The sequence below is a fragment of the Oncorhynchus keta genome, chromosome 10, assembly GCF_023373465.1.
Source record: "Oncorhynchus keta strain PuntledgeMale-10-30-2019 chromosome 10, Oket_V2, whole genome shotgun sequence".
NCBI classification, from domain to species: domain Eukaryota; kingdom Metazoa; phylum Chordata; class Actinopteri; order Salmoniformes; family Salmonidae; genus Oncorhynchus; species Oncorhynchus keta.
In genome coordinates, this window is record NC_068430.1 from 62,714,617 (window position 1) to 62,737,756 (window position 23,140).

At 43.1% G+C, this 23,140-nt stretch overlaps 1 protein-coding gene across 2 annotated transcripts; it reads right to left on the reverse strand.

Moving 5' to 3' along the window:
* Positions 1-964: 964 nt before the first annotated feature.
* On the reverse strand, positions 965-22,305 carry LOC118389162 (actin-related protein 2-A-like). 2 transcript variants are annotated; one of them, XM_035778971.2, is made up of 9 exons: positions 22,142-22,305; positions 19,948-20,058; positions 14,484-14,699; positions 13,600-13,672; positions 12,479-12,615; positions 11,943-12,092; positions 10,288-10,433; positions 3,338-3,470; positions 965-2,727 (listed from the first exon to the last, which is right to left on the reverse strand). In XM_035778971.2, exons 1-9 carry the CDS (start codon positions 22,187-22,189, stop codon positions 2,557-2,559), a joined length of 1,185 nt encoding a protein of 394 aa, XP_035634864.1. In that variant the 5' UTR covers positions 22,190-22,305; the 3' UTR covers positions 965-2,556. The 2 variants fall into 2 exon arrangements, with proteins under 2 accessions (XP_035634864.1, XP_035634865.1); XM_035778972.2 differs by lacking the exon at positions 22,142-22,305 and adding an exon at positions 20,302-20,329.
* Between the last annotated feature and the right edge of the window lie 835 nt (positions 22,306-23,140).

Genomic DNA, 23,140 nt, shown 5'->3' on the forward strand with positions numbered 1-23,140 from the left:
TGTAGCAGTCACAAATGTAGTCATGAAATGCTTTGAAAGGCAGGTCATGGTCCACACAACAGTCGTGAAGAGGCCACGACAATGCCGCTTTCCCATCAGGAGGCTGAAAAGATTTGGCATGAGCCTTCAGATCCTCAAAAGGTTCTACAGCTGCACCATTGAGAGCATCTTGACTGGCTGCATCACCGCTTGGTATGGCAACTGCTTGGCATCTGACCGCGAGGCGCTACAGAGGGTAGTGTGTACAGCCCAGTACATAACTGGGGCAGAGCTCCCTGTCATCCAGGACCTCTATACCAGGCAGTGTCAGAAGGCCCTAAAAACTGTCAGACTCCAGCCACCCAAACAAAGACTGTTCTCTCTGCTACCGCAAGGCAAGTCTGGTTCCAATAGGACCCTGAACAGCTTCTACCCCCAAGCCATAAGACTGCTAAATAGTGAGTCCGGATAATTATTTGGTTAACTACTTAACTATCTGCATTGCCCCTTTTTGCACTAACTTTGTCTCATCACATACACTGCTGCTACTGTTGATCATCTGTCACTTTGTTCCTAGTTATATGTACAAATCTACCTGCATTACCTTGTGCCCCTGCACATGGACCCAGTGCTGGTACCCTGTGTATATAGCCAAGTTATTGTTACTCGTGTATTTATGATTATTTCACTGTTAGTCTACACCGGTTGCTCACGAACATGTGACAATTACAATTATTTGACATGCACTCAAGAAGAAGCCACTCACATTCTTGTTCTCTGCAGCCTTCATTCTAAATTTGACCACATAGTTACACAGCATACCCATGCATCCGTACACGTGAATGTACCAACTTCATTCTTTTGAGGCAATTCATCTGCCTTCTAATTCGGTCTTATTTAGGATCGCTGCCGACAACAACGATAATGTCACAAGTATTTATGGCGACCACATGGTACATCTCAAAGACAGAGCACCACCCAGGTATTAATAAATCACGTTGCTTTATTTAAATCAGCGGTAGGCAGTTATGCTATGAACAAAAACAAAGAAAAGAGGAAAAAAAAAAAGCAACCAAAAATAAGATCCAGCTACAATAACTGCACTTGGCACTGGATGACCGTTTTGTCAAAAAAGAAAATTATACATACACAATTGTGTAAGTTCCTCCAATATACATATGAAAACCAAAAACGGAACACCTTAAATACCAGCTTTTATGTGGTCTCCATGACACCCAAATTGTTATTAATATTACAAATGTTCAACTCCCCCAACAAATCCCCACCCCTAATGACACCAGATCTCAAAAAATGTATCGTCACTGGAGCTGAGACTATGGAGAGTTCCTACTGGTCTCAGAATGACTTCCTCTCTAAACAGGTTACGTACGGTTCAGTACGCCCTTAACAACAAGCCCTAGGTCTGATGGATTGTTGAGCTCACAATGGTTAAGGATAGGCCCTGGGATAGAGATCCTAGACCTGTTGTTGGAGGGCGAACTAACCCCGACCTTAAATTTTAAAAAATGGACTCGTGTGTCCAACAGCCATGATGAGGATAACACGTCCTCACTCTTTATTTTGAGTTATGCACTGCAAAAGAAATACACAAAATCGGTACAAATAACATGTCTGACAAAACAAAAGGCAAAACCTCTTCTCCTCCAAAAGGAAAGCGCATCAGCAAAATGAATGTGAACACAAAACGTGACTCCAATTACAAGGCTGAGCAGTCCTCATTGGAATTGAATGCATGGCAAATATTTTGCCATCAGTGGAATGAAATGCCTTTTAAAAAATGTTATCGTGAGGGAAGGTCAACCGTTTCTTTTTGTAATCACCACATCCCCCTTACGACACACTGTTTGGATATGGGAGTCAGACAAGTGGGCAGGTGGACCCTGTGAGAAGGAGAAACATGCCCCATAAACCACCTGCCCTCTAACCCACCATCATCCCCTGACCTCTCAACATTACAACAACCTTAAATTAACCTCGGGGATAAACAGAGTGTGTACCCATTTGTTACGAGGGACTCTAGAGGAGCAAGCAATCCCCCTGCTGATTAAGACAAAAGACAAAGATAAGCAGGAGGGTGGATTTAAGAAGGGCAGCTTGCCTTTGATGGGGGCCCCTTGTGTACCCCGTGCCCACAACACAGGGGAATCCAACACCCCCTCTATAAATGAATCCCTAATAATAATTGACTTCACTATTGGGATCGTGTTTTGACAGAATAAGTTGGGCAACATGATTTAAACTATTCCCAGGAGACGCGTTGTTAGCACCTCATCTATCTCCTCCCACCTCCCCAACCCCACCTAACCCCATCAGTCTGTCCCAGCATGCCCTTGGAGAGAGTGAGAGTGAGCGAATCTGGGACAGGTGGTAAAAAAAGATGACCGCGTCGAGAAGATGAGGTGAGCAAAAGATGGAGAGAAGACCAGGGTCGCATCCCAAATTGCACCCTATTCCCTAGATAGTGCACTACTTTTAACCAGACCCCATAGGGTAGTGCACGAAGGGAATAGGGTGCCATTTCAGACTTAGCCCAGACATGTGCATCTTGGAGGGGGTTTATCTGACGGTGACCCCTAGCTTCTCCAGGACACGTATCCCCTTCTCCTGGTACTCCTCCCTCGTCAGCCAGAAGTTGTCCTTGTCCTTCATGATGTCGGCCAGCACGGCCCCGCCCAGGAACACCATGTGCTTGCGCCGAGGGGGGTCTTCAATGCGGATCTTGAATTTCTGCACACGAGCAGGAAAGGAGAGACAGAATAGAAGATAAGGAGAAGGGAAGAGTGTGAGAAGGGAAAACAAGAGCATAAAGGGGGAAAAGGAGAAATAAGGAAATGGGCAAAAGAGAAGGAAAAATGTATGTTGGTGTCTGTTAACCTAAACTAAAAATAGGTGTAAAATCGTCTAATAATTACATGAACTGAACCAGCAGGCCGGTCATTGAAAATGCTGAAATGGATATTGTTGCCAAATTGAGCAATCAGTGTGTAACGGAATGAATGAGGAACAACGACACATTATATTTTAATTTTGTTGTCGAGCGCATGATTTAAACATGGTCCCATGACGAAAATAGTTCACTCTGTGTTTGAAGAAGCACATTGCTTGTGTTGTGTACACTATTTCAATTTAGGACAACACCGCCACCTGGTGGCCAATGAAATTAACGCAAAAAATGGAAAATGGATTGTTTAATGTCTGTAAGTAGTTGATCCATCTGTTAAATGCCAAATATTGGACAGTAAAACCTGCACTAAAAACATCAACAATAAAATATGACATGTACTTGAAGCAAGCTATTTCAAAGTAAAGACAAATAGCGTTCGGTGTCTGTCCTCACCGAGAGCTTATCCACATCTCCCTTCAGCACGCGCTCCAGGTAGAGCTGCTTGAGCTCACGCTCCAGTCGAGAGGGAAGGCCAGGGTACATGGTGGAGCCCCCCGACAGCACTATGTGTTTGTAGAACTCAGACCTGTGGAGAGAAGGAAAAAACGTTTAGGGAGAAGACCTGGAGGAAGGAGAAGGAATGGAGAGAAATAACAAAGGTGAATAAGAATGGTGACATGGAGCGAGGAAAAGCGAACATTCTGCCACAATGTGTTTATAGAATTCAGCCCTGAGGAGAGAAGGTGAGGATGTTTAGGGGAGAGAAAAAGAGATGTAGAGAACAGAAGAAAAAATACAATATGGAGAATTTTTTTTTGTCATAATTCATCTAGAACTGACCCCATTTGGTCGACTGGTCGGTAGATAGGCTGCTGGTCAAGCAAGATTTCTTTAGTCGAGCAGAGTAGGAAAAAAAGTGTATAGAAATAAAAATCATGGTGTATAAGACACCCGTCTGATTCGTGCCTGTCTGAGTGGAATGATCCATTGTAGAGGCTGAAATTGTATACATTAGTGCGCTGCTGAACTGGCGCCCTTTCCTAGACCTGTTTCTATGGCGCAGCGGTCTAAGGCACTACATCTCAGTGCTAGAGGCATCACTACAGACCATGGTTCGATTCCAGGCTGTATCCCAACCGGCTGTGATTGGGAGTCCCATAGGGCAGCGCACAATTGGCCCAGCGTCGTCCGGGTATGGCCGTGGTAGGCAGTCATTGTAAATAAGAATTTGTCCTTAACTGACTTGCCTAATTAAATAAAGGTTAAATAAATAAATAAAAACATTTGCAAAGTTAACCAGCATATTGATGTTGAGAACAATGGGGTGGAGGCAGCAGCGGAGTTAAGAAACGAGAAAACAGCCCTTACCTAAAAAGTGAGGAGAGGGGGAAAAACTTAATTAGGTCTATAATCAATCGCCTAACTTAAAATGTGCCTGGCTTAGGGCCTCCCAGGTGGCGCAGTGGTCGAGGGCACTGAATCGCAGCGCTAGCTGTGCCACCACTCTGGGTTCGCGCCCAGGCTCTGTCCCAGCCAGCCACAACCGGGTTAGGGAGGGTTTGGCCGGTAGGGATATCCTTGCACGCTAACCAAGGTCGCCGGGTGCACGGTGTTTCCTCCGACACATTGGTGTGGCTGGCTTCGGGGTTGGATGCACGCGGTGTTAAGAAGCAGTGTGGCTTGGTTAAGGTTGTGTTTCGGGCTCTCTCCCGAGCCCGTACGGGAGTTGTTGCGATGAGACAAGATAGTAAATACTAACAATTGGATACCACGAAATTGGGGAGAAAAGGGGGTAAAATAAAAAAATAATAAAAATAAAAAGTGCCTGGCTTTAGAAATCATCCATACAGTCAAAGGTTTGGACACACCTACTCCAAGGGTTTTTCATTATTTCTACATTGTAGAACAGTTGCCTGCATCCGTAATGGGTCTGCGGTCAAACGACCACCCCTCATCACTGTCAAACGCTAAAACACTTCAGCGAGCAGGCCTTTCTAATCGACCTGACCCGGGTATCCTGGAAGGATATTGACCTCATCCCATCAGTAGAGGATGCCTGGTTATTCTTTTTAAAAGTGCCTTCCTCACCATCTTAAATAAACATGCCCCATTCAAAAAAATGTAGAACCAAGAACCAGATATAGCCCTTGGTTCTCTCCAGACCTGACTGTCCTTGACCAACACAAAAACATCCTGTTGCATTCTGCATTAGCATCAAACAGCCCCCGCGATATGCAACTTTTCAGGGAAGTTAAGAACAAATATACACAGGCAGTTAGGAAAGCTAAGGCTAGCTTTTTCAAGCAGACATTTGCATCCTGTAGCACAAACTCAAAAACGTTCTGGGACACTAAAGTCCATGGAGAATAAGAGCACCTCCTCCCAGCTGCCCACTGCACTGAGGCTAGGAAATACTGTCACCACTGATAAATCCACTATAATTGAGAATTTCAATAAGCATTTTTCTACTGCTGGCCATGCTTTCCACCTGGCTACCCCGATCCACAGCCCTCCACAGCAACTTGCCCAAGCCTCCCCCACTTCTCCTTCACCCAAATCCAGATAGCTGATGTTCTGAAAGAGCTGCAAAATCTGGACCACTACAAATCAGCCGGGCTAGACAATCTGGACCCTCTCTAAAAATCGACTGCCGAAATTGTTGTAACCCCTATTACTAACCTGTTCAACCTCTCATATTTTCTGAGACTCCCATAGATTGGAAGGCTGCCGCAGTCATTCCCCTCTTCAAAAGGGGGAGACACTCTAGACCCAAACTGCTACAGACCGATATCTATTCTACCCTGCCTTTCTAAGGTCTTCAAAAGCCAAGTTAAACATATTACCAACCATTTCGAATCCCACCGTACCTTCTCTGCTATGCATTCTGGTTTCATAGCTGGTCATGGGTGCACCTCAGCCACGCTCAAGGTCCTAAACAATATCATAACCGCCATCGATAAGAGACATTCCTGTGCAGCCGTATTCGTCGACCTGGCTAAGGCTTTCAACTCTGTCAATCACAACATTCTTATCGGCAGACTCAACAGCCTTGGTTTCTCAAATGACTGCCTCGCCTGCTTCACCAACTACTTCTCAGAGAGTTCAGTGTGTCAAATTGGAGAGCCTGTTGTTCGGACCTCTGGCAGTCTCTGGGGGTGCCACAGGATTCAATTCTCGGGCCGACTCTCTTCTCTGTATACATCAATGTCGCCGCTCTTGCTGCTGGTGATTCTTTGATCAATCTCTACGCAGACGACACCATTCTGTATACCTCTGGCCCTTTGGGCACTGTGTTAACTAACCTCCAGACGGGCTTCAATGCCGTACAACTCTACTTCCGTAGCCTCCAACTGCTCTTAAATGCAAGTAAAACTAAATGCATGCTCTTCAACCGATTGCTGCCCTCACCTGCCCGCCCGTCCAGCATCACTACTCTGGACGGTTCTGACTGAGACTATGTGGACAACTACAAATACCTAGGTGTCTGGTTAGACTTTAAACTCTCCTTCCAGACTGACATTAAACATCTCCAATCAAAAATGTAATCTAGAATCTGCTTTCTATTTCGCAACACAGCATCCTTCACTCATGCTGCCAAACATACCCTCGTAAAACTGACCACCCTACCGATCCGACTTTGGCGATGTCATTTACAAAATAGCCTCAAACACTCTACTCAACAAATTGGATGCAGTCTCACAGTGCCATCCGTTTTGTCACCAAAGCCCATATACTACCCACCACTGCGACCTGTACGCCCCTCGTTGGCTGGCCCTCGCTTCATACTCGTCGCCAAACCCACTGGCTCCAGGTCATCTACAAGTCTCTGCTAGGTAAAGCCCTGCCTCATCTCAGCTCACTGGTCACCATAGCAGCACCCACCCATAGCACCCGCTCCAGCAGGTATATCTCACTGGTCACCCACAAAGCAAATTCTTCCTTTGGCCACCTCTCCTTCCAGTTCTCTGCTGCCAATGACTGGAACAAACTGCAACAATTTCTAAAGCTGGAGACTCTTACTTCCTCACTAGCTTTAATCACCAGCTGTCAGAGCAGCTCACAGATCACTACACATTTCCCATCTGTAAATAGCCCATCCAATCTACCTCATCCCCATACTGTATTTATTTATTTTACTCCTTTGCACCCCAGTATTTCTACTTGCACATTCATCTTCTGCACATTCTACCATTCAAGTGTTTAATTGCTATATTGTAATTACTTCGCCACCATGGCCTATTTATTCCCTTACCTCCCTTATCCTACCTCATTTGCACATGCTGTATATAGACTTTTCTACTGTATTATTGATTGTATGCTTGTTAATTCCATGTGTAACTGTTGTTGTATGTGTCAAACTGCTTTGCTTCATCTTGGCCAGGTCGCAGTTGCAAATGAGAACTTGTTCTCAACTAGACTACCTGGTTAAATAAAGGTGAAAAAAATAGTTATTTTTACTATTTTCTACATTGTAGAATAATTGTGAAGACATCAAAACTATGAAATAACATATATGGAATCATGTAGTAACCAAAAAAGGTGCTAAACAAATAAATCTATTTTATAGTTGAGATTCTTCAAATAGCCACCCTTTGCCCTGAAGACAGCTTTGCACACTCTTGGTATTATCTCAACCAGCTTCATTGAGGTAGTCACCTGGAATGCTTTTCCAACAGTTCCCACATATGCTGAGCACTTGTTGGCTGCTTTTCCTTCACTCTGCGGTCCAACTCATCCCAACCATCTTAATAGGATTGAGGTCGGGTGATTGTGGAGGCCAGGTCATCTGATGCCGCACTCCATCACTCCTTCGTCGATTAGCCCTTACACAGCCTGGAGGTGTGTTTTGAGTCATTTACCTGTTGCAGAAAGCTGTGGTAGCCATGCTGGTTAAGTGTGCCTTGAATTCTAAATAGAAATCAGACCGTGTCACCAGCAAAGCACCCCCACACGTCCTCCTCCATGCTTCACGGTGGGAACCACACATGCAGAGATCATTTGTTCCCCTACTCTGCATCTCACAAAGACATGGCGGTTGGAACCAAAAATCTCAAATTTCCACAGGTCTAATGTCCATTGCTCATGTTTCTTGGCCCAAGCAAGTCTCTTCTTATTGTTGGTGTCCTTCAGTTGTTTCTTTGGAACAATCTGACGATGAAGGCCTGATTCACGCAGTCTCCTCTGAACAGTTGATATTGAGATGTGTCTGTTACTTGAACTCTGTGAATAATTTATTTGGGCTGCAATCTGAGGTGCAGTTAATTGCTCATTTCTGAGGCTGGTAACTAATGAACTCACCCTCTGCAGCAGAGGTAACTCTGGGTCTTCCTTTCCAGTGGCGGTCCTCATGACAGCCAGTTTCATCATTGCACTTTATGTTTTTTGCAACTGCACTTGAAGAAATATTCAAAGTTCTTTAAATGTTACAGATTGACGACCCTTCATGTCTTAAAGTAATGGACTGTTGTTTCTCTTTGCTTATTTGAGCTGTTCTTGCCACAATCTGGACTTGGTATTTTACCAAATAGAGCTATATTCTGTATACCACCCCTACCTTGTCACAACACAACTGATTGGCTCAAATGCATTCATAAATAAATTAGGCACATTTGGGCAGCAGTGACACAAAATTTTGAACAGAAATGCAATGGGTCATTGGATCAGTCTGAAACTCTGCACATACATTGCTGCCACCTAGTGGACAAAATCTAAATTGTGCCTTGGCTAGAATAATACATCATGTAACTTAGCTAGCAAGCTAACTTTGGGTATCGGATTTAGTTGATTTCGCTAGCAAACAAATGAGCTGCTAGTGTTTTGTATTTGATTTGCTGTGCTTTCGATTTGCATTTCAAAGATGAAAAAAAAAATGTTTGTACCCTTTTACCAGATCTAGTGTGTTATTCTCCTAGATTCCTTTCACATTTCCACAAACTTCAGTGTTTCCTTTCAAATGGTACCAAGAATATTCATATCCTTGCTTCCAGCAGTTAGATTTGGGTATGTCATTTTATTTATTACTTTATTTAACCAGGAAGGGCTCATTGAGATTAAAATCTCTTTTTCAAGAGCGCCCTGGCCAAGATAGACAGCACCAAGTCATTAGAAAAACATTAGACAGACAGACATGAAAAACTACAAGTAATCTAGTAAAACCCATTGAATTCACAAGAGTATAAAACAGCAAATTAAAAACATTGACAGGTCAGGGAATCAGCCTGAAAATCCTTCATCAGTGATTTAAAAACACAAATCGGGACAAGTTCTTCCAGTTTAAAAGTATTTTGTAAGGTGTTCCAAGACGATGGCGCAGAGTACATAAAAGCCCTTTTACCAAACTCAGTTCGGACATTTGGAACAGTTAGCAGGATAAAGTCCAGCAAATGAAGACTACCCACCACATTTCTGAACAATATAAATGCACAAATAAAAAAAAGGTAGTAAACCCCAAATGGCTTTGTAAATAAAAGTATACCAGTGACTGAGCCTACGAGTGACTAGAGAAGGCCAGCCAACCCTGGTATACAAAGTGCAGTGGTGCGTAAGGGTTTTGCAGTTTAAAATAAATCTCAAAGTGCCATGGTAAAGAGTGTCAATTGATCTCAAACACTGAGCGGAAGCATTCATATATAAAATATCCCCATAGTCTAGTAAAGGCATAAATGTAGCTGATTACTAGCTTCCTTCTGGCTTCAAAATAAAAACAGGCCTTATTCCTAAAATAAAATCCCAATTTCAGCTTCAATTTTTTTTGTAAGTTGTTGAATATGAAATTTAAAAGAGGCAGTCATCAATTAAAATTCCAAGATATTTATATGAGGTTACAACCTTGCCCTGACAGGTAGTAATCGGTGAATTTATTTATTGCATTAGAAAACACCATTAGTTTAGTCAGTATTGAGGATAAGATTCAATTGACATAAGGTATGTTGAACAGTATAAAAACACGAAAATGTTTTTTTTAATTTTTTTTAAAAGGGGCCGATCCTTAAAAGGTTTTTAACGAGGAAAGAAATTCCACAAATTAACAAGGAACACCTGTTAATTGAAATGCATTCCAGTTGACTAGCTCATGAAGCTGGTTGGGAGAATGCTAAGAGTGTGCAAAGCTGTCATCAAGGCAAAGGGTGGCTTGAACAGACGACTCTTGGTTGACCAAGATTTTTTTTTTTTTGTCGGGGACAGCCCAGATTCCATCATAGCACTGCAGTGACAACTAGTGACTGACCTTTGAAGGGTTTTGGCTATGCAGTTCAACATCATCACTCTGCTCAAGAGCATACACTCAAAGTCTAGAACGTAAACTAATGAAATGGCAAAAGGAGATGTGAAAGGGAAGGATAGAGGTTTGGAAATTACTCGGTCTCTCACTAGTAAGTAGGGGGAGTCTGTCATGGAGTTACCTGGTGTCGATGTCTGCTGCATTGATGGTGTTGAAGAGGAGCTCTGCCACCCCGACTCCCTCCACGTTGATGAGGTGGGGCTGGAACAGAGCCTCAGGGGCCTCGAACCGCTCCCCTCCCACCTTGATCATCCTGCCGTCGGGGAGCTGGGGACACAGAAAGGGGAACAACATTCACACATCGGAAAGCATTTAGTTGACATCGAGACAGGACTGATGGCTTTCTTCTGCTAGAACACTGCTGGGGAAATATGAAGGCAATGCTTGGCTAGAGATGGACAATACACACTGTTTGGAACTGGCAACATTAAGAGTCTTTCTCTCTCTGGTCAGATGGAGCCGGCTGACAGACAGTAGGCCTTTTACAGAGCGTGGCGGAACACTATGTGGGAGGGAGCATAAAGGGCCCATTGACGGCTCCAGTCTGGAGTCCAGAGGAGGAAACAGACACCAGGTCAGCACGTGGCGTGGGAGTCTGGTCGTACAGGAAATGATGTCACGCCCATGGATGTGGAGGGGGAGTCGTTTCTTCAACTCTACAGTAGTTCCCTTGTTCCATTCTATGTCCTCCGCCTCTCCCTCTCTCTCCAGGATTTGGGCAAGGAAACAGGGAGGTGCGCCGCCGCCCGCCACACACATGGAAAATTCCGTCCACTCCCTCTACATCACAGGGACTCGCGGTTCCTTCGTGGTTCACCTCCAACCCCTACCGGCCATCAAACCCGATTTGTGCAAAGTAACCTGGGGACATCCAGAGCTTGGTTCAAGAGCTCCTCCCACACTAAATATGTCTCCTACTGTTCTAAAATTATAACCTGATCTCCATGATACATTATGTCCACAAGGAGGCAGTGTTACCATATAGCCAGGCCTCAAATACAGATAAATTCTATTATTCTCAGTGTAAAATGGTGTCACCCTTACCAGGCAAGACTAAGGAGAATATGATGCAGTGTTTGGGGTGATGAGATATATATATATATATATAAGTAATACATTACATAATCAGATTACTTTTGTAAGAAACTAGTAGCTTTTTAAATAAATAAATAAATAATAAATAAATAAATAAAAAAAATCGGGTAATATTATTACAGTTATACTGTCAAACAACGCGTGCATTACTTCCAGAATCATCTCTACCGGGCGCGTGTTTCCCATGATCCGATCTCAAATTGGAGAAAAGTCATGGCAGCTGCTGTCCATAGAAATATAGAGGGTGCACCTCTGATATTTGCCTTTGATCACTTCTGTGATAGAAAAGCCTATAGAGGTTTTCCTGTCTAGTGACAAACGTGCCTTCTATACATCTCTATGTACTAGCGGCTCGAGAGAAAGATTTTTGAATGAAAAGATAGGAAATCTGTACAGATGTTTGGCTTACAGTATATATGGCTAATTAAGCAGCCCATATATAGCTCAGCACTTGTCGACTAGCACAGGAAAGCAGTGCCACAGATGGAAGGAGTAACTAGCGATCAAACCTGAGTTAGTAAGTAGCCCATCTTTGGTAGAGCGCACAAGGCTCACCTTACGCAATCCGACACTCAAGCAAACAATTCGATTTTTAAGGTTGTACTACCTAAACTTGTACAATAAGAACTGGAAGTGTAGGACTCGACCAGGATAATGACCGTGTAGGACTGTGTTACTGACCGTGTAGGACTCAACCAGCACGGTGGTCTCCAGCGCCAGCTTCTGCTCCTGCTCAATGTTGTAGCCCACGTAGCACAGCTTCTCCTTCATCATGCGCACCGTCTCAAAGTCCGCCGAGTGGTTGAAGGCGTAGCCCCTCAGCAACAGCAGCTGGATGAAGGTCAGAGGTAAGGGATGTGTTTTGTTGGTTTGCAGATCTCATTTGTAAAGGACTGCAAAACTAATTTAAAAAGACTCCAATACTCTTTAAATCGTCACCTTTCTTAAAATCACAAATCTTAACATGAAATAATGAACAGGTGTGGTTTACAGTCGACTGCTTTCCACTAGCAAGTCATCATAGTTCCTCCTAGGCTCTTGCGTAGATTTGAAAGAATTAGGCTATATCGTTACAAATATGGTAGTAGCTCCAATGGGCAAGGCTCAATATGCATCATGGTTATTCAGTCTTCCCATATCTACACATGCCTCAGGGCTAGGAGTGGTTTCTGGACAGGACATTCTAAGACAGTCACGTGTGGGGAACGAGGGTGTACCTTGATGAGGTAGCGCGTGATGTCTCGTCCTGCAATGTCCAGGCGTCTGGTCAGGTGGGGCAGGGAGAAGCCTTCGTACACGGGGCAGATGTGGGTGACGCCATCACCAGAGTCCACCACCACGCCAGTCAGGAGACCTACATTTTTTTTAAACAAAAAAAAAAAAAAAAAACACACAGCAGTGCCAACAGAATAGGGCCAGTGAGAAAACACATCCACCATTTCCAAAGCCCATATCAACATTATAGACCATTTCTGTCATTACTCGTTTGAAATGGAAAGCTTTTTATTCATTGTTATTACCGATTTCTTGGTGTCAAGAGTTTTCCATCATAATACTGTATATTGGTTCAATATCAAACAAATGCTTAGGCCAATGACAGAGAACAACAAGAAGTGTACAGCTACCTATTCAACTACGTGCTGCTGCATATTCAACTCTCATCCTGCCACTGAAAGGGTCACACATTAGAACAGCTTGTTTCATCCCTCATTCCACAGCTGTGCTTATTTTTTTACCAGAGAAAGACCGATGTTAGAAATACAATCAGTACAGTACAAATGGAAGCAACTCTCGTCCTGCCACTGAAAGGGTCACACATTAGAACAGCTTGTTTCATCCCTCATTCCACAGCTGTGCTTATTTTTTTTACCAGAGAAAGACCGATGTTAGAAATACAATCAGTACAGTACAAATGGAAGCACATACTAGCTATTTACTACGGTAGGAAAGGATGTGGTATCAATGGGTACTTTCTGGTACTTACTTCAAATAATTGGTAACTAGCGGGTACCAAATCAATTGTTTTAATTTGTTTCTCAAAGAAACAAACAAGAAACTCATTAGGTTATTAACTAATAACCATTTTAAAATGTAAGGTAATACTCTGGTACTTTCTGTACCGGAAAATAAAGTATAAGTCCAAAATAATTGTTGCTACCATGGTAGAAACGTAGCCAAAGAAAATTACCGGGTATAATCTCCTACATTCCTCCATGTGTTCTGAAAGTTACTTTAAATTGCAATTCGTTGAAGTGAAATCTCGGTACCCAGTGTTCTTCACTGGTTTTGGGTGTCCTACCTTCCTTCTAGTGGCCTTGTTTAGTTTTAAAGAACCTACCTTGAGCATAGAGTGTGAGCACAGCTTGGATGGCTATGTAAACCCCAGAGAACTGGTACGTCTCAAACATCACCTAGAAAAGAGGTGGGGAGTGCGAGAGTATGTCACTGGAATGTATAGTTACTGCAACAACAACAAATCTGTGCATTTATAGTTAAACAGTAACTTAGCATCTTGCTAATACAAATGAGCTTTACTTTTGCATTTGGCAATGCTAGGAAAACCGCAACAGATCTAACCTCAACTTCCACTCAAAGGAATAGACCTCCATGTTCATAAACCTGAAGTTTAAATCGGTGAAAAGGACTTATTCTCAAAGAACTTACTCTCAAAGAACTTAGCCATGGCTGGCCCCCACACAGAGGACAGCCTGAATCATTAATAACAGTGGCTCTTGACTGACTCCCACTGAGGAGCTGTCACCAGGCAGCAGATCTGGGTTCAAATAGCATGTCAAATCTTTCAAATACTTTAGCTGTGGTTGATTGACCTGGCCTTGCACAATGGAAGCAATGGAGTAGTCCCAAAAATGCAATGTCCACCCATGTGAAACTCCAGACAGGCTCAATCAAACTCAATCAAATACTCGTTGAAACCAGGTCTGCCAGGCAGTGTTGCTGCCTTAGTCACAATGACTGACAAGTTGCAACTCGAGCACTACTGCCTCCTCGGCACAGAGCATCACTGTTATGACTGATGAATCATTTAAGATCCACAATGGAACCGTATAAAAGGCCTTACAAGAGATCTCCTTCAGCCATTCCGGGTACACTCCAGAATACACACTTTCAAAACTAAAGCATGTTAATGAAATTGTCCTCTGACAACATATTTAGTAGTTGTGGGTTAACAAAAAGAAACACTTTAAAAAAATGTATACGCACCTCAATGATCTTCTCGCGGTTCTTGGTTGGGTTCATAGGCGGCTCGGTGAGCAGGATCTTGCAGTTGCGCGAGTCGATGTTGAGCTTCTCTGGACCAAAGGTGTAGTCCCACAGGTGCTTCATGTCATCCCAGTTCCTCACGATGCCGTTCTCCATGGGGTAGTTCACCTCCAGCATGGAGCGCAGCTCGCTCGCCTCATCCCCCACCATCAGGTCCTGGGGAGGGAGGGGATAAAGATCAGTTTCTCTCAGACTAGGGTCAAAACCAGGATGTGACTTTTTAAAACGAACCCACCGTTTAGGAGGGACCCCAATAGTGCAGTAGCCACTGAATATTACTGCATAGAAAAGTTGCAGTGTCCACCACCCAAGTCATTGACGTACTACAGCAACAAACCGACTGTCACAGTGTCAATGCAGACTGACCACAGCTATACAAAAAAAATAAAAAGAGGATGGAAAGCTCTGGGTAAGAAGGTAACAACGTCCCAAAAGGACATCCACCATCTTAAAATGCTCTACAGAACAAACTTAAAGCACTTCCCTAAAAAGACATTTGCATGCCACAATAAAAAAGTAAAACATCACTTATTATAGTTGCAGTCAACATCTAGTCATTCTGCGGGCATGTTGCTTTTAGTGATCTGACGATACTTTCAGCCCTGCTCCAGAGAACAGGCGGTAGATAAGGCAACATTAGATAAAGATTCCAGCCATACAGTCAGAGCACACTGTTAGTAGAACGGAATCCATTCGGTTAATTGGGATGCAGATCCTATGTCTAGAACCTATAGTATAGGCACTCAGAATAGGCTTGACTGTCTACCGCCCAACAAACAAGTCACTCGTAATGGCAGAGAACTACATTGGTAAACTCATGCTCAGTGTGGTAGTTATGAGGAGGCTTGCAAGTTTCTTTTAACATGAGAAGCTACAGCAGACAACATGTTCCCCTTCTCATGATGATCTCTCTACTATTGATATCAATCCAAAATTAAATCTAGAATCGGCTTCCTATTTCGCAAGAAAGCCTCCTTCACTCATGCTGCCAAACATACCCTCGTAAAACTGACTATCCTGCCGATGCTTGACTTCGGCAATGTCATTTAGAAAATAGCCTTCAACACCACTCAGCAAATTGGATGCAGTCTATCACAGTGCCATCTGTTTTGTCACCAAAGCCCCATCTACAGTTGAAGTCAGAAGTTTACATACACCTTAGCCAAATACATTTAAACTCAGTTTCACAATTCCTGACATTTAATCCTAGTAAAAATCCCCTGTCTTACGTCAGTTAGGACACCACTTTATTTTAAGAATGTGAAATGTCAGAATGATAGCAGAGAAAATTATTTTTCTTTCATCACATTCCCAGTGGGTCAGAAGTTTACATACACTCAATTAGTATTTGGTAGCATTGCCTTTAAATTGTTTAACTTGGGTCAAATGTTCCCGGGTAGCCTTCCACAAGCTTCCCACAATAAGTAGGGTGAATTTTGGCCCATTCCTCCTGACAGAGCTGATGTAATTGAGTCAGGTTTGTAGGCCTCCTTGCACACACACACACTTTTTCAGTTCTGCTCACAAATTTTCTATGGGATTGAGGTCAGGGCTTTGTGATGGCCACTCCAATACCTTGACTTTGTTGCCCTTAAGCCATTTTGCCACAACTTTGGAAGTATGCTTGGGGTATTTGTCCATTTGGAAGACCCATTTGAAACCAAGCTTTAACTTCCTGACTGATGTCTTGAGATGTTGTTTCAATATATCCACATTATTTTCCTGCCTCATGATGCCATATATTTTGTGAAGTGCACCAGTCCCTCTAGCAGCAAAGCACCCCCAAAAACATGCTGCCACCCCCACGCTTCACGGTTGGGATGGTGTTCTTCGGCTTGCAAGCCTCCCCCTCTTTCCTCCAAACATAACGATGGTAATTATGGCCCAACAGTTCTATTTTTATTTCATCAGACCAGAGGACATGTCTCCAAAAAGTACAATCTTTGTCCCCATGTGCAGTTGCAAACCGTAGTCTATTTTTTTTTTTTATCGCGGTTTTGGAGCAGTGGCTTCTTCCTTACTGAGTGGCCTTTCAGGTTAAGTCGAAGTAGGACTCGTTTTACTGTGGAGGTAGATACTTTTATACACATTTCCTCCAGCATCTTCACAAGGTCCTTTGCTGTTGTTCTGGGATTGATTTGCACTTTTCCCACCAAAGTACGTTTGTCTCTAGGAGACAGAACGCATCTCCTTCCTGAGCGGTATGATGGCTGTGTGGTCCCATTGTGTTTATACTTGCGTACTATTGTTTGTACAGATGAACTTGGTACCTTCAGGCATTTGGAAATTGCTCCTAAGGATGAACCAGACCTAGAGGTCAACAATACATTTTCTGAGGTCTTGGCTGATTTCTTTTGATTTTCCCATGATGTCAAGCAAAGAGGCACTGAGTTTGAAGGTAGGCCTTGAAATACATCTACTGGTACTCCTCCAATTGACTCAAATGATGTCAATTAGCCTATCAGAAGCTTCTAAAGCCATTACATCATTTTCTGGAATTGTCCAAGCTGTTTAAAAGGCACACTTTGGACCCACTGGAATTGTGATACAGTGAAATAATCTGTCTGTAAACAATTGTTGGAAAAATTACTTGTGTCATGCACAAAGTAGATGTCCTAACCAACTTGCCAAAACTATAGTTTGTTAACAAGAAATTTGTGGAGTGGTTGTAAAACAAGTTTCAATGACTCCAACCTAAGTGTATGTAAACTTCTGACTTCAACTGTACTACCCACCATTGTGACCTGTATGCTCTCGTTGGCTGGTCCTCGATACATATTCGTCACCAAACCCACTAGTTCCAGGTCATCTATAATTCTTTGCTAGGTAAAGCTCCGCCTTATCTCAGCTCACTGGTCACCATAGCAACACTCACCCGTAGCACCGCTCCAGCAGGTATATTTCACTGGTCATCCCCAAAGCAAACACCTTATTTTGGCCGCCTTTCCTTCCAGTACAATGACTGGAACGAATTGCAAAAATCTCTGAAGTTGGAGACTTATATTTCTCTCACTGACTTCAAGCATCGGCTGTCAGAGCAGCTTACCGATCGCTGCAGCGGTACACAGCCCATCTGTAAATAGCCCATCCAACCATCTACCTACCTCATCCCATATTTGTTTTTTTTCTGCTCTTTTGCACACCAGTATTTCTACTTGCACATCCTCATCTGCACATCTATCACTCCAGTGTTAATTGCTAAATTGTAATTACTTCGCCACTATGGCCTATTTATTGCCTTACCTCCTTACTTCATTCGCACACACTGTATACAGATCTTCTATTGTGTTAATGACTGTACATTTGTTTATCCCATGTGTAGCAGCAGCAGGTAGCCTAGCGGTTAGAGCGTTGGACTAGTAACCGGAAGGTTGCTAGATTGAATCCCCGAGCTGACAAGCTAAAAAATGTGTTGTTAGGCAGTTAACCCACTGTTCCTAGGCCGTCATTGTAAATAAGAATTTGTTCTTAACTGAATTGCTTAGTTTAATTAACTAAAAAATAACTTGTTTTTGTCTCACTGCTTTGCTTTATCTTGGCCAGATCGCAGTTGTAAATTAAAACTTGTTCACAACTGGCCTACCTGGTTAAATAAAAGGTGAAACAAAAAATTGCTGTTTCCTTCTGCAACTGCTTGTATGTACACAAGACCATGAATGTCTGTCAGTGTTCAGACCACTGTATTTAACATGTTGATTTGTAAAAAAAACACACAAAAAACAAGGAGTAAAACAGTTTGTAAGGTTAGCCAGAACACCATTTCATCACAGAAAACCAGGGAAAGAGTAGTAGAGAGGGAATGAGGAAGCAATGCCAAACAATTGACAGAAAAAGAAAAGGACCATTCTTGTCGGAGAGATGACGTGTGCAGCCATTTCACTGTCCGAGCAGACAGCAGGGGCCCATGAAACTGCAAACATACACACTTACCATCTTTCCGTTATTCTACCTCAACAGGAAAAAAGGAGGAGAGGTGGGAGGAAGAGAGGGATGAAGCAGAGGGTCAGAACATAGAACAGAGAGAGAGGAGGACAGAGGAGCCAAGGACAGAGGTGAATCAGTGTGTGTCCTACAAAAACCACCCATCCTCTCATATAATGCTGCAATGTTATCAAAGGTGATTGTTAATGTGTAACGCCCTGATAGCAAGACTAGGTGCGACATCTGGGCTAAATCAACAAATCATGCCCTACGTCCCAAAAGGAATCCTATTCCCTATGCAGTGCAGTACTTTTGATCAGGGCCCATAGGGTTAAAAGTAACTATTAGGGCATAGGGTGCCATTTGGGACTCAACCAGCAATGGTAAATAGTAGCCTATTGTTTCCCATAGGGAACAGTGTGTTGGATTGTTGGATTTCCAGAGGACACTCAATGGAGGAAAATAATTTTTTTAAACTCTCCAATACTGTGAAAAACTCAACTCAAATGGCCGGTTTCCCAAACACAGATTAAGGCTAGTCCTGGAATAAAGCACTGTCAACTAAGAATCTCCATTGAAATAGCTTCTTTATCCAGAATAAGTGTTAGGAAAATTGCTCCAACAAGTACACAGTGGAGAGACTAAGCAAAATGTAATCTAACATAAAGTAGTGTAAATCAAAAAATGTGCTCCATTTTCCCGCTAGGTCTACATGTTCTGAAAAATAAAAACTTAAAAACTAGTGGTAGGTAGCCCAGTGGGGCGGCAGGTAGCCCAGTGGGGCGGCAGGTAGCCCAGTGGGGCGGCAGGTAGCCCAGTGGGGCGGCAGGTAGCCCAGTGGGGCGGCAGGTAGCCTAGCAGTTAGAGCGTTGGACTCGTAACCGAAAGGTTGCAAGATCGAACCCCCGAGCTGACAAGGTAAAAATCTGTCATTCTGCCCCTGAACAAGGCAGTTAACCCATTGTTCCTAGGCCATCAATGAAAATAAGAATGTTCTTAACTGACTTGCCTAGTTAAATAAAAAGGTAAAATAATTTAAAACAAAATAACCAAAAAGGTTGCTGGTTTGAATCAGAGCCGGCAAGGTAGAAAAAAACTGCAGTTTGGCCCTTGAGCAAGGCCACGGTCACCCCCTCGATGACGTCGATTAAGCCAGCCCCCCACCTCTCTGATTCAGAGGGGGTTGGGTTAAAAGTGGAAAACAACGCATTCAATTGTGCAATCCCCTTTCCCCAGATGATAGGTACAAATGACAAAACAGGACCCATTTTACAAAGTACTCTGTATTACACTCAACCCAGATACTAATACCCATTTCAGACAGAATTCACAGTATGTTACTCGTTAAAAAAATTATGCAATATTTATATGACCCCCTTCGAAACAGGTTATTACCACTTTCTTGAGTAAATACTAAGAGACATATTTTTGTCTAGATATCAAAGGGATTTAACACTCATGTGAAGTAAACAAGTGAGGTTACCTTGATCTCAATGTTTCCCACTTTAGCTGTGGAGCGAATGATTGGCCTGCCAACCAATGCAGGGAAAATGTGCTCTGGGAAGTTGGAGCCTGCATAGCCACACTTCACAAACTAGGATTAAAGGGAGAGACAAAGGGCACGGTCAGTGACAAACATTATTTTTGGTAAATAACATAGGACATAAATACATTTTCATAGCACACAGAATGACAAAATGAATAGAGATTAATAATAGCCCTATAGCAAAATACTAGAAATTTAATCAAAGCATTTAGCCCAGACTCCTTTAAAAGAAAACCTTTTAGTCCATTAACTCTGACATAACCTAGCCTGATCGATAATGCAGTAATGTACTTGTCTTGTTTATTAGGCAGAAGTTAGAGCCTTCTCTACTTTCTCTGAGTCACATGGCGCTGTTTGAGTTGCCACTCCGGTACAGATTTAGAATCAGCTTGACCAAATCCTAACCATTAGTGGGGGAAATGCACAACTGACAAAATACCAGCTCCAGCCACTCCACCCTACTTTGTTTGTGAACACTCTGAGGCGTTACAGAGAAAGTTACAGCATTGGTAGTGTTATCATCCCACAATCACTACCTGACGTGCAGCATGCTTAGGAAGTTACGTAGACAACCTATGCGGAGAATTTCATTCAAACCTGTTAGGTTGTACTGTGCGTTAGCTTCGAGGAATAGCCTAGCGCTTGAATCGATACGAGCGCTTTTCCCATGCATGTTTAAAATCCATTGGGCTTTCTTTGGGCCTACATAAACGATTAATGACAATCGTCCTTCTTTCACCTCCGTTACATAACTGACCACATCTCATTCTCAACCGTCCGGTAAGAAGAATGAAATAAGTGTATGACATGCATCATCAAGTAGACAACACGTCATCAGCTCAGAGAGGAAGAGGTTACTCAAAGACAATAATAAAAACAGGAGGTAGGCCAGTGTACAGCATGTCCCATTTTATTCACAGTGTGAAAACAAAGGCTGTAAGCAGCGTAGTTTCTTTGCGGTAGGTAGCTGGAGAGAGACGGAGTCAGCTAACCACTGAATGGAACAGAAACCAAATAAACAGCATAAATAGATAGTATTTAACCAGATAATACATCCATCCAAGGTAAAATGTTGAGGTGAAAACGAAATTAAATTGAAATGTATTTGTCAATTTTAACCGGATGACTCATGTTTGCAAACATATTTTACAAGAGAGTGACAATAGATCTGATAACTCCTTACATGGAAGAATGGTTTCTGACTTCCTCACTGTACAAGAATGATGCATGCGCAGTATCTACTGCTCGAGACAAGTTTAGTTGCTTAACTCGCCTTGGTCAACAGTTGGTAGCAATACTTTAATTGTGATACTTGTTTGTTGCTGCCTGGTTTAGTAAAAATATATGTATGTGCAAATCCTCATCCATTTACTCAACAGACAATGTAGCAGTGTAAAATACTTGTTACAAGTTCAAAGAAGTTTCGGTGAGGGCGGGAATACAGATAGATGCTGGATCATCGTTCTTTGTGAACAACACCAAATAGTATCTAAAAATGTGGAGTTACTGAATAAAACGCAATAGATCACGTAATTTCCTTGCAATTAACAATGACGTTGGCAACTAATTACAGAGAGCCTTGTTAGTTTGAGCTAACAATCAAATTGACGCAAGGGATGGAAATGTAGGGTAATGATATCTGACGAAGAAATACAAGATATAGCTAGCTACATGTGGCCGAACACGATATTTAAGTGTTCTCTGGAGCAAGCTATGAAACAATAAGACTGTGATTTGTAACGTTGAATGCTAGCTATCGAGCTTGCTGGCCAGCCACCGAACTAGCTCGAGACGATTCGAGTTCGCAATGTCAGCCGACAGCTGCGATAACAATACTTAAGGCTACTCTCACTGATTCACGAATTCGAGGAAACAATCGGTACTCTAAACATTCCACCGACCGGTGTTAACCATGCCACCTCTAATTGACAGATGCACCAACCTCAGTGAATGCATAACTAATTGACAAGCTGACAGATACATTCACCCAGACCGTGGCTACACAACAAGCTAGCAATGAAACGAGCTACTTCCTGTTCCTCTCCATCTCGTCTCCTCTGCCAAAATGCACAGCACAAAAGCCGGAACGCTCATAATTTGACGATAGAACACGGTCTGTTTGTAAACTTACCCCGGTCCCATTGTCGCAAACCACCACTTTTCTTCCCTGGCTGTCCATTTTCTCGGAATACAGAAACCAGCAGCCCTCCTTTGCACAACTTTCTTCGGCAAGGCGGAAACCACCACCCCGGCTCTAGCAAAGGGCTTCTTCCGGAATGTATGACACATGCCCATATAATTTACACACCTATCAGGGTAGAGATAGCAAAGAAATTCAGCCAATAACATATGGCAACGCCTTTCCATACACCTTTCTATTCGACAATCACAATGATTGACAGTGTCGTGTCAATCAGAATGTTGAAATATCCGTAATGCAAGCTTTATCAATACATTTAGGTGGAGGCCTGGGTGGGCCTACGCCGAAAACAGTTAAGTTGATCGATCTATGTCGAGGGAGGAGCAGATTTTTTTTCTTATATGACAATGAAATATTCTTATGATTACTGTAAAATGTGTTGGCACCTTCAATTCTTGCACATTTCAACCATAAAGAATGGTAGAGGCCTCTAGTGGCCAACTTCATTAGCTGATCCACATCACCAACAAACTATCATGGTCCAAACACACTAAGACAGTTGTGAAGAGGGCACAACAACGCCTATTCCACCTCAGGAGACTGAAAAGATTTGGCATGGGTCCTCAGATCCTCAAAGGGTTCTAGAGCTACACTGATTGCATCACTGCCTGGTATGGGAACTGCTCGGCCTCCGACCGCATGGCACTACAGATGGTAGTGCGTACGGCCCAGTACATCACTGGGGCCAAGCTTCCTGCCATCCAGGACCTCTATATCAGGCGGTGTCAAAGGAAGGTCCTACAAATTGTCAAAGACTCCAGACACCCTAGTCATAGACCGTTCTCTCTAATACCACACGGCAATCGGTACCGGAGCGCCAAGTCGAGGTCCAAAAGGCTTCTTAACAGCTTCTGCCTCCAAGCCATAAGACTCCTGAACAGCTAATCAAAGGGCTAACCAGACCCCTCTTTTACACTGCTGCTACTCTCG

Excerpts from the sequence above, each read along its gene's own strand:
- LOC118389162 (XM_035778971.2), bottom strand. The coding sequence starts at position 22,189 with ATGGACAGCCAGGGAAGAAAAGTGGTGGTTTGCGACAATGGGACCGGG. Across the intron at positions 12,616-13,599 it reads GCTCACACTCTATGCTCAAG|GTCTCCTGACTGGCGTGGTG; the intron begins GTAGGTTCTTTA and ends AAAAAAATGTAG. Across the intron at positions 12,093-12,478 it reads TCACGCGCTACCTCATCAAG|CTGCTGTTGCTGAGGGGCTA; the intron begins GTACACCCTCGT and ends ACCTTCATCCAG.